General features: G+C 50.4%; 1 protein-coding gene across 1 annotated transcript; it reads left to right on the forward strand.

The window, feature by feature from the left end:
* Positions 1-563: 563 nt before the first annotated feature.
* On the forward strand, positions 564-6,142 carry Slc39a4 (solute carrier family 39 member 4). Its single transcript, XM_021183221.3, has 12 exons — positions 564-1,388; positions 1,806-2,084; positions 2,707-2,902; positions 3,030-3,211; positions 3,304-3,475; positions 3,735-3,907; positions 4,018-4,176; positions 4,246-4,365; positions 5,009-5,063; positions 5,169-5,321; positions 5,583-5,770; positions 5,862-6,142. Exons 1-12 carry the CDS (start codon positions 1,200-1,202, stop codon positions 5,988-5,990), a joined length of 1,995 nt encoding a protein of 664 aa, XP_021038880.1. The 5' UTR covers positions 564-1,199; the 3' UTR covers positions 5,991-6,142.
* The last annotated feature ends 5,516 nt before the right edge of the window (positions 6,143-11,658 follow it).

Here is an 11,658-nt window from a genome sequence, read left to right on the forward strand (position 1 = left end):
AAACATTGACATGTGTAAGTTCGGAACAGGTCTAAAGCAGTTGACCCGTGAGCTCAAGGATACTCAGCTATATTCTTTCCCCACCCTGCCCTACCCTCCAGAATACTAGGGGGCAGAGTTCGTTAGGCATTGGGCTCATACTCAACCACACCCCAGAGGGCTAGGGTCAGGACTGGTGTGAACCTGAGTGGAAGAAGGCCACATTGTCTCTGGGGCTACCGAAGCCCTCTTCCAGAAGGCCAAAATGCCTTGTGACCCGGGAATTGTCAGCTCCTGGAGATTCCAACCCCTCCTTCAGCCTGCCACCTGGATAGAGATAAGGCTCAGGGGTCAAAGGCTGGAAGGCTCAATGGGGGAGGGGCACAGCTGGGGGCCCCAGCCCTGCCCTACCTCCCGTCTTCTTAGCTCAGGCATTAGCACTCACAACAGGGCCTCAAATGCCTACTGCTCAACTCAAACTCTTCCAAGCCCCAAAAGTTGGCTAGGACCAAAGTCACATCTTTGTTTCCTGTTTGTCTAGGTTGGGGCTTTAGCCGTTTCCTGGGGATTTTCCCCGAGGGCTGGGGGTGGGGGAGCATGACGCAGCAAGTACCCTGCAGAAATCTCCCATTGTAGCCCACGTTGGACCCAGCGGCCTTAGCTCCGGAGCCAAGAGCAGCACCCCCACCCTCACCCAGGCTACAAGATTTGGAATTTGTCTAAGCTGCTTGGGCTGAGAGGCAGCTGGTGAAGGGTGGAGGGAAGCCTAAGAGCTCTCCTGAAAATGTCAAATAGAACGCCCATGTTTGACTTGATAACATCTACGGGCTCAAACCCTTAATCCCCTAGTTTCTGGTCCAGTGGCAAGATAACAGGCGAGGGTGATCTGGGCTCTTCAGGGAAACAGAGAAAGCCCTGACTGGCAGTTCAGGGTGTGACAGGCTCAAGCCGCCCACCTAAGGACAGGGACCCACCTTTAGCTCCAGCCCCAGGAGGCACCAGCTCTTTCTCCCCAGGCTCTCAGGGAGGATCTGCCACTGGAATGGCTAACCCAGCAGCCAATCACAGAGCCCTGCAGGAAATATCTGGGAGAGGTCTTGGAGCTAGGGCCAAGGCAAGTTGAACCCAGCTCCAGTCTGGCCCCGGACAGTCCCAGCTGTCTCCAGTTAGTCCAGAAGTCAGAACCTCTACAAGGAACGCTTTTGGGGGCCTGAGGCGTGATGCTCCCAAAGTCGGTCACACAGGGACTCCTGTTGGCTCTGCTGGTGGGCACAGCAGCAGTGGCCCGGCCCAGTAACCTGCTCAGCCTGCTCACCTCGGGCCAGGGTGCTCTGGATCGCCTGGAACTGGACGGCCTGTTAAATACGCTGGTGGCCCGTGTGCACTGCACCGACGGGCCGTGTGAAAAGGTAACACCCCCACCCGATGGGTCCCCCAGCCCCAGCCCCTTCCTGCCCGCTCCACCCTGTGGCAGGCACTAAAGAGATCTGGGCAAACTCCAGGAGGCGGGTCTGGAGGCTGGTGTCTGCACCTGATGGCAGGCTGGAGCCTCCCTTCCGTTTCTGGGGGGCTTATGCAGGCCTGGGCCTCCATCCTGGGACACACAGCTCCATTCCCCCAGGCTATCAAATTTGTGGTGACTCCGGGTGACTACTCTCACCTTCAGGATGGGGGAGTAATTGCTGGGGACCCCTTTGTGTAGGCTCCTAGTCAAGCTAAGTGTGCAAGGGGCAGAACATGACATGAGATAGCTGATAGAATCCATTCCCTGCCTATGCCTGGTAGGCCCAGTTTAGCCCAGATCCTGTCTAACTGTTTGCCTACAGTGTCTGTCTGTGGAGAATGTCTTGGCTCTAGGCAAACCTGACAAGCCACAGCCTGCCCCAGAATCAGTCCTGGAGTCCAGATACATTATTTACCTTAGTGCTGCTGCTGCCCTCTACCTTAACAACCCAGAGAAAACATGCAAGGACATCCAAGCTGGCCTCTTGGCCTCCCATGTGGACGATTACCTGGCCACACTGGAGAGTCCAGAGGCCATGACCCTGGGTCTGAGCCAGCTACTGCAGAAGATTGAGGCCCATGCTGCCAGCCAACCCACCAAGGTGAGGGCCCAGAGGGTTTTTGGGGATAATGACAAGGACCTTAGTGCCATGGAAGGGAGGCTGCCCCAGCAAGGGAAATGTCCCACATGCAGCCTCATTGGAGATACCTAGGTGGGAATCAGTCTTGCGCACGGTTCGTAGAACGGGGTCTGCGGGAGTCTGGGGGAACCCTTTGGGGGAAATGACAGCCAGGAGAGCTCTGGGGCCAAGGTCATAGGCCACAGTGAAGGATGTGACCAGCTGGGGCAGCCTAGGCTTATGGTATAGGTAGCTGGTATAGGGACATAGGCTGATGTCTTCCGTGAAATCTGGGAAGTAACTTGAGGAGGTTGGAGCCGGGTGGTGGTGGCGCACGCCTTTAATCCCAGCACTCGGGAGGCAGAGGCAGGCGGATTTCTGAGTTCGAGGCTAGCCTGGTCTACAGAGTGTGTTCCAGGACAGCCAGGGCTATACAGAGAAAGGAAGGAAGGAAGGAAGGAAGGAAGGAAGGAAGGAAGGAAGGAAGGAAGGAAGGAAGGAAGGAAGAACTTGAGGAGGTCGGGAGTTGACAGGAGATCCAGCCAGTGAGGTGGACTCCTGAAGCCGATACTGAGGGCAGAGTCAAGGTTAATCTCTTTTACAGACCTGTGTAGATCTTCCCCAACTGCTGGAGGAGGCTGAGGCTGCAGGGGTTTCCAGAAGCCCCGGCCTGGTCTTGACTGCCTTGCTGGATCACGTCATTAATGGGTCCTGCTTCCAAGGCCTGCCTAGCCCTCAGTACTTTGTGGACTTTGTGTTCAGGCTACACAGTAGTGACCCTCCCAATATCACGCTGCATGGTGAGGCCTAGGCTACGATCATCAGCCGCTACTCTTGCGGGAGGAGGGGACAAAGCTGGAGCTGAGCGCACTGACTGAACTGTTTTTGTTTTTGTTTGTTTGTTTGTTTTTTTCTTTTTCTTGCCAGAACTGGAGAATTTGATGCATCAGCTCGGGGTGGGTGAAGAGGACCACGGTGATCATGATGACCACAGTGACCATGATGACCACAGTGATCATGCTGACCACAGTCATCCGGTCAGGAAAGCCAGCCACCAAGACTCTGAGCCCCATACTCCCCACAACAGCAGCTCAAGTGTATGGGACACGGTACGCCACTCATGCCGTTCTGGAGAAAGAAGATGGCCTTCCATGGGTCTTGCTCAGGCACCTGACTCCTGTCCTGTCCTCTTTGCCTCCAGCTGTGCCTGAGTGCCAAAGATATAATGGCTGTGTATGGGCTATCTGAAGAGGCTGGGGTGAACCCGCAGGCCTGGGCCCAACTGACCCCTGCCTTGGTCCAGCAGCAGCTAAGTGGAGCCTGCAGCCCCTACCCCACTATCCGTATTCAAGACCAGCTCAGTCAAACAGAGAGTGAGTGTCCCCCCCCCCCCAGGTGCTAGCCTCATGTTATTGGACTCTAGAAGGGGGCATGAGTTGGCATTGAGGAATGAGGAACCACTAAAGGAGGAAGAATAGTGGATTTCAAGGCTAGTGGGCCAGAGTAAATAAATCCCTGGCACCTACTGACAGCATCTCTGTTGAGATCCTGCCCCCTGCATCCGGCTCGGCTGGACTTGGGAGGTTGCCTGTCTAGGAAGCAGGGGGAATCTCAGTGTAGACTCACCCACAGGGTATCTCTATGGCTCGCTGGCCACCCTGCTCATCTGCCTCTGTGCTGTGTTCGGTCTTCTGCTGCTGACCTGTGCCAAATGCAGCACAGCCACCCACTACATCATGCAGACCTTCCTAAGCTTGGCTGTGGGAGCACTGACGGGCGATGCTCTTCTGCACCTGATACCCAAGGTCAGCCGTCACTCAACAGGATCCTCCCCCCCAGCCCCCCACTGCCCAGCCCCAGCCTCAAGCCTCTTGTAGCCCGGTCATTCCTCAGTCAGTATCCACCCCCTCCTCAGGTGCTGGGACTGCACACACATGGTGGAGAGGGTCACACCCACGAGGAGGAGGTGGGCGTTGGTGGGCAGGCCACCTGGCGCCTGCTGGCTGTACTTGGAGGCTTCTACATCTTCTTCCTGTTTGAGAGCTTCTTCAACCTCTTGTTGCCCAGGGACCAGGTCAGGCTCTGAGGAACTACTAGGTGGGATGGGTAAGGCCTTCACGGGCTCTGACCAGCTTTTCCACAGGATTCTGAGAAAGATGGGCCTTGTAGCCATGGTGGGCACAGCCATGGAATATCTCTGCAGCTGGCACCAAGCAATCTCCGACAGTCCAAACAGACCCATGAAAGCTCTCGTTCAGACTTGGTAAGAGGCAAGTCCTACCTCACATGGAACCCTTTAGTTATTTATGTATTTGCCTGGATTCATTCTTGCTCTTCCCCCTGAAAGACCCACAACGTGAGGACTCCCCCACGTTCTGACTCAGGAGAGGCGACACCCCAAAATCACCCACAAGAAACGATCTTGCTGCAAATTGCAAGAGGATTTTTATTCAAGAGCGCTCTCGGGCCCACGGTCATACACCATGCAGGGGTAGAGGACCGTGGCGCCCCGAGTAGCTGAGTAAGGGGGTATTTAAAGGAAGAAACCACAACTCAAGGAGGTGGGGAGGGCGTTGTTGGAAAATACCAAAAATACCAGTTAAGAGTCACAAGGAAGTGCAAAGTCACAAGTGTCAGGTTATCTCTCAAGACAGTTTCTAAGAGCCCCTAACAATCTAAGAGCCCCTAAAGATAGCACATTTGCATTGCAGGTTCCAGTAATGGTCAGGGTGCCATTCTTTGAATGAACACTCTTTGAACCCAGGAAGCGGGTGGGTGGAGGAAGGAATGTCGCTATCTGTTTTATGACCAGCACCTGGAGCACTAAGCCACAAAAGCCACACTCCCAAGCCTGGGCCCAAAAGCCTCGAATTTTGTTACTTCTTCACCCCACTCCCGCCCCCCAGGTGGCAGAGGAGACCCCGGAACTACTGAACCCAGAGACCCAGCGACTGAGAGCAGGTGAGCCCCAGGGAGTTCCTGGGGGGGGAGGGGCTGCAGATCTGGGGTTTGCCATAGGCATGTGCAGAACCTGGCCTACAAGATCCACGCTTGCTATGACCATAGAGCTGAGACTGTTGCCCTATCTGATCACACTGGGCGACGCGGTACACAACTTCGCTGACGGGCTCGCTGTGGGCGCCGCCTTCTCATCCTCATGGAAGACTGGGCTGGCCACTTCATTGGCGGTGTTCTGTCATGAGCTGCCCCACGAACTCGGTGAGCTCTGGGACGTGGCTTGAAAGGGTGGGGCTTAGTGAGAAGAGCGATCTATTCTGGAGGTGGCCAAGGCCAGAGGAGAAGGGACAAGGCCTTTCTATGAGAGAGGCATGTGATGGGGTGGGGGTGGAGGGCGTGGCTAAATGTAGGATGGATTGCTGGACTGCCTTTGGGTGTGTCTGTCTGGGATGTGGGTGTGACAGGCGTGGTGGGCTGTACCTGACCTGTGGGCAGAGTTCTCGCTGACTTGTTGCGTTCTAGGGGACTTCGCTGCTCTGCTGCATGCTGGGCTGAGTGTGAAGCGTGCGCTTTTGCTGAATCTGGCCTCAGCGCTCACAGCATTCGCTGGCCTCTACGTGGCTCTAGCAGTCGGAGTAGGCGAGGAGGGCGAGGCTTGGATTCTGGCTGTAGCAACCGGCCTCTTCCTTTACGTGGCGCTTTGTGACATGGTTAGAAAGGGGAAGAGCCTTATGTAGGGGTGGGGAGCTAACCAGGGGCTCCAAACAACTGGCAGCTGACTTGGTGCCCTCTTTTCCTCAGCTCCCAGCCATGATGAATGTGCGCGACCAGCGGCCCTGGCTTCTTTTCCTGCTCCACAACGTGGGTCTGCTGGGCGGCTGGACCGTCCTGCTGCTGCTGTCGTTGTACGAAGACAACATCACCTTCTGACAGCCCTATAACATCCCAGTCCTTGTCCCTGTCTGTTGATTCTGCTTTACCTTCTTAAGCCACCTAATTGTTGGACCCACTACGGGTAGCCAGAGGCTTCGAGCCTCATTTCCTTGCTCTGACTTCAATAAAGACTTTTCCATCAAACCCAACTACACTGTCTTCTTGTAGAGTCTCCTGGTGAAAGCTCTGGGGCAGGCCACTACCTCCATCCTCAGTGTTTGCTATGGACGGCTCCACTGGGGGTCCTGTGGACAGCCAGCTTGTCTTTCCTATAATCAAACCTGGGGAACCCTCAGAGTTCTCCAGGATCTGATGGGGTCCTTGTCTCGAGTCAAAACATTACCAACAAGCTGGGCAGTGGTGGCGCACGCCTTTAATCCCAGCACTCGGGAGGCAGAGGCAGGCAGATTTCTGAGTTTGAGGTCAGTCTGGTCTACAAAGTGAGTTCCAGGACAGCCAGGGCTACACAGAGAAACCCTGTCTCGAAAAAAACAAACAAACAAAAAAAACAAACAAACAAAAAAGAAAAACCAAAAAAAGAAAAGAAAAGAAAAGCATTACCAATGTTGCTTACAAATATGAGGGCTCATTTCTGCCACGAAGAGAAGCCTAGAGATGATCCAACCAAAGGACAACCCGTTAATGGTTAATGTGCAGCTCCCGGCAGAAGTGGCTATTCCAAATCCCCTTGCATTAGCCTTTGGAGGTTGACATAGTTGTCTCCCCTAGACTAGGTGCCAAAAGAGCAGAACTTTATTCTCTTGGTTCTGGAGGCTAGAAGACCAAAGGCAAGTTTTCAATCAGGCAAAAGAAATTGATCAGGGGAGGGGGGGGGGTGCTGGAGAGATGGCTCAGTAGTTAGAAGCACTGACTGCTCTTTCTGAGGTCCTGAGTTCAATTTCCAGCAACCACATGGTGGCTCACAACCATCTGGGATCTGATGCCCTCTCCTGGTGTGTCTGAAGACTGTGTACTCACATAGATAAAATAAATAAATCTTTAAAAGGAAGGGAAAAAAAGGGTCTGGGTTCTCAAGAAAGTCACCACGGAATCCAAAACATTTCAGCAGGACCAACAGTTTTACTTTTGCAGGAAGGGTGTGCAGCTGTGCTAAGTTAAGCGAGCAAGTGAGCACGTCCATCAAAGGTACGGATGGGTTTTTACAATACTTAATTCAAAAGGATCCAGTCTCAATGTGTGGTTAAAGCTTAGCCTCATATTCCTGCATGATTGACTGGCAAAAGCAGGACAGGGCAGGTGCTAGGGAGAGGTAGACTTGAACTGTGCTGACGGTTAGGCCAGACGTGGACGTCCATGCCTGTAATATCAGCACTTAGGAGGGGTAAAGGCAGGTGAATTTCTGCTAGTTCAGGCCTGCATGCTTTATAACATGAGTTCCAAGCCAGTTGAAGCTACATAGCATGAGTCTGTGTCAAAATAAATAAAAATTTAAAAAAATTTTCTTTTCAGGATAGCTGGAGCTATGTAGAGAGATAGAAGGACGTTGAATTTACCAAGTGGTTGCTTTATTTGCAATGTTTGCTGTCTCTGTTTACATTTTGAGATGTATGTCTTACTGTGTTTTGTTTCTTTGCTTGGCTTCTCTAGACAGGGTTTCTCTGTGCAGCTCCTGCTGTTCTGGAACTACATAGACCAGGCTTGAACTCACGAGATGCACCTGCCTCTGCTTCCCCAATACTGGGTTAAAGGAATGGACTACCACCGACCAGAGTTAGAGCTGCTGGGCAACAGGAAGGGGAGGGCGTGCTGTCCTCATCTTCTTTACCTTCCGCCGGCCCACACAGCCCTGAAGCTCCTCATCTTCTTCCAGCTGCTGGGACAGGCCATCAGCATCATCCTCTAGAAGAGTTAAGTCTGCTGAGCTCGCCTGAGCCTAGGGTGTTCTAACTCCCCTGATCGCTAGGACAGAGCAGCCACGAGCAGGAAGGAAGATTCTAGGGTCTGGGAGCTCTGTAGCCAGGTAAGGCAAAGCTGACTTCCAACCAAACTCCACCAGCAGCAGCTGGCTTCAGTTAGTTTGTTTAGTTGGGTGGTGGGATTTGTTTGTTTGTTTGTGTGTTCCTGTGTTTGTTTTTAGATGGGGGTTCTCCTCGTACCCCTGATTGTCCTGGAGCAGGCAGACTTGAACTCAGATCAGACTGCCTCTGAATTCCAGGGCTGGGAGTAAAGGTGTGTACCACCACCACCCAGCTATCATTATATATTTTTGATTAGCTTGGAACTCAACCAAACCAGGCAGAGCTTTGTACTTCCAGAGATCTGCTTGCCTCTGTATTATAAGCCCTGGGGAAGGGCACGGCTCTTTAACCCAGAGAGATCACTACAACAAAGCAAAGAAATGACTTCACAAAAGTCCAACTTGGCAAACTACTACTACTACGTAATTTAATGAGTTTATTATTAATAAATTATTATTATTTAATGAGTTTATTGGGTCTACTTACAGCAGAAGAGGTAAAGAGTTATATTTACAGGAGAATGATTCAAAAGCAGCATTATCACAAAGCTCACCCAGGAGCTGGAGAGATGGCTCAGCGGTTAAGAGCACTGACTGTTCTTCTAGAGGTCCTGAGTTCAATCCCCTGCAACCACATGGTGGCTCATAAAACATCTGTAATTGGATCTGATACCTCTTCTGGTGTGTCCGAGGGCAGCTACAGTGTACTTGTATACAGAAAATAAATAAATAATTCTAAAACAAAACAAAAAATTCACCCAAAGTCAGACATGGTGGTGCACCTCTTTAAAATGAGGGTTAGGACGTCAGGGAGGCAGATCTCTGAGTTCCAGGCCAGCCCCTGTAGCCAGCACAGTCTGGGGCTAACTGAGATATGTCTGGGAAAAAAAACAACCAACCAACCAAACAAACAAACAAACAAACCACACAAAGCTCTCCCTGCCTGTATGACCACTTCACCCCAGAGCTGCAGGTGTTAAGAGCTCCCTCTGGTAGTTTCGGGAACTCTTGAACCTTCTACTGTTTACTTCTGGAGTCTTTTTTTTTTTTTTTTAAGATTTATTTATTTATTACATGTAAGTACACTGTAGCTGTCTTCAGACACACCAGAAGAGGGAGTCAGATCTTGTTAAGGATGGTTGTGAGCCACCATGTGGTTGCTGGGATTTGAACTAAGGACCTTTGGAAGAGCAGTCGGGTGCTCTTACCTGCTGAGCCATCTCACCAGCCCTACTTCTGGAGTCTTAAGAACCTGTCTCCAGAAGGAATGTTGATCAATTTCTTCATAGCTCAGAGTCTCACTGGGTCACCAGACTGGCCTCAAATGTGCATAGTCCTTGAGAGTGCTGGGGATGTACATGTGATGTATGATGTCACAGGTCTTTTTATTTATTTATTTATTTATTTTTCAAGACAGGGTTTCTCTGTATAGCTCTGGCTGTCCTGGAACTCACTTTGTAGACCAGGTTGGCCTTGAACTCAGAAATCTGCCTGTCTCTGCCTCCCAAGTGCTGGGATCAAAGGCATGCACCACCATGCCTGGCTTTTTTGTTTTGTTTGTTTGTTTGATGTCACAGATTAAAAAAAAAGATTAATTAATTTATTTATTATATGTAAGTACACTGTAGCTGTCTTCAGACACTCCAGAAGAGGGAGTCAGATTTCATTACGGATGGTTGTGAGCCACCATGTGGTTGCTGGGATTTGAACTCCAGACCTTCAGAAGAGCAGTCGGGTGCTCTTACCCACTGAGCCATCTCACCAGCCCGATGTCACAGATTTTAAGAGTATTGTTTTTCAAGATTTTTTTTTTTTGAGACAGGATTTCTCTGTGTAGCCCAGAAAGATTTTTATTTTAAAAATTATGTAGGACTGGTGAGACATTACTCAGCAGTTAAGAGCACTGGCTGCTCTTCTGAAGATCGTGAATTCAAATCCCAGCAAACAGGTGGTGGCTCACAACCATCCGTAATGAGATCTGACTCCATCTTCTGGTGCATCTGAAGACAGCGACAGTGTACTTACATATAATAATAAGTAAATCTTTGGACTGGAGCAAGTGGGGCTGGAGTAAGCAGAGGTTCTGGGTTCAATTCCCAGCAACCACATGATGGTTCACAACTCTCTGTACAGCTACAGTGTATCATAAACATAAAATAAATATTTAAAAAATTATGTATATATGTGCCAGCATGTCTAGGCAGCTTTAGTCTCAGGGCTTGGGAGGCAGACTCTGAATTCGAGGCTAGTTGGGTCTACAGAGTTTCAGGACAGCCAGGGCTATGTAGTTGAGACCTTATCTCAAAAATCAAGAAAAAGAAAAAAAAAATTTTTTTTTTGCTTGCTTGCTTGCTTGTTTTTTTTTTTTTTTGTTTTGTTTTGTTTTGTTTTGTTTTTTGGTTTTTTTTTAGACAAGTTTTCTCTGTATAACCATGGCTGTCCTGGAACTCACTTTGTAGATCAGGCTGGCCTCAAACTAAGAAATCTGCCTGCCTCTGCCTCCCAAGTGTTGGGATTAAAGGCATGCACCACGGGGCCTAGCAAACACAGGAGTGGATGTTCACAGTCAGCTATTGGATGTATCACAGGGCTCCCAATGGAGAAGCTAGAGAAAGTACCCAAGGAGCTAAAGGGATCTGCAACCCTATTGTTGGAACAACATGATGTACTAACCAGAACCCTGGAGCTCTTGTCTCTAGCTGCATATGTATCGAAAGATGGCCTAGTCGGCCATCAATGGAAAGAGAGGCCCATTGGACTTGCAAACTTTAAATGCCCCAATATAGGGGAATGCCAGGGCCAAAAGAATGGGAATGGGTGGGTAGGGAAGTGGGGGGCGCTATGGGGGACTTTTGGGATAGTATTGGAAATGTAATTGAGGAAAATATGTAATAAAAAAAAAAAAAAAAAAGGCAGAATTTCTTAAGGCCTTTATATGCCCGTTGATATCCAAAACTGAGTGGTGCTCCAGCAATTGTCAGAGGGACATTGTGTTCTGCCCTATGTAATCTATAGCAGATATAAATCCTATGTGAGAAAAAAAAAAAAAAAAAAAAAAAAAGGCATGCACCACCACCGCCCAGCCAAAAAAATACTTTTAAAAAGAGATCTTTAGTGCGATACAGGGGTGATCTACCACATCACCTCATCTACGGAGTGGGGTGGTGATATTGCATGTTTCTGTATCCTTTTCCAAGCCTATATACTCTTGTTTTATTTTCTGGGATTTAGTTAATGAGGCAAGTCTTGAAGGGTGCAGAACAGAAGGAAGCAGAGGTCCAGCGCCCTCCAGCTCTGTGACGAGGCTCATCAGTCCTTTTTTTTCTTTCTTTCTTTCTTGTTTTTTTGGTTTTTTTTTTTTTTTTTTTTGTTTTGTTTTTTGTTTTTCGAGTCGGGGTTTCTCTGTGTAGCCCTGGCTGTCCTGGAACTCACTCTGTAGACCAGGCTGGCCTTGAACTCAGAAATCCGCCTGCCTCTCCCAAGTGCTGGGATAAAAGGCGTGCGCCACCACTGACCGGCTTGCTCGTCAGTTCTTATCAAGCTATGCCACTAGGGGCCGCTGTTCGCTCGCAGCCACGGCGCGCAGGCGCAGATACGAAGCGGCCCGGAACCCTGCTTCTCAACCACCTAGTCCTCCTAGAAGGCGGTCCGGGCGGGAAGCGCAGGCGCAGAACCTCGGAACCCGGT

This window comes from Mus caroli, unplaced genomic scaffold (assembly GCF_978045245.1).
Source record: "Mus caroli unplaced genomic scaffold, Mus_caroli_1 scaffold_16, whole genome shotgun sequence".
In the NCBI taxonomy this organism is placed as follows: Eukaryota; Metazoa; Chordata; class Mammalia; order Rodentia; family Muridae; genus Mus; species Mus caroli.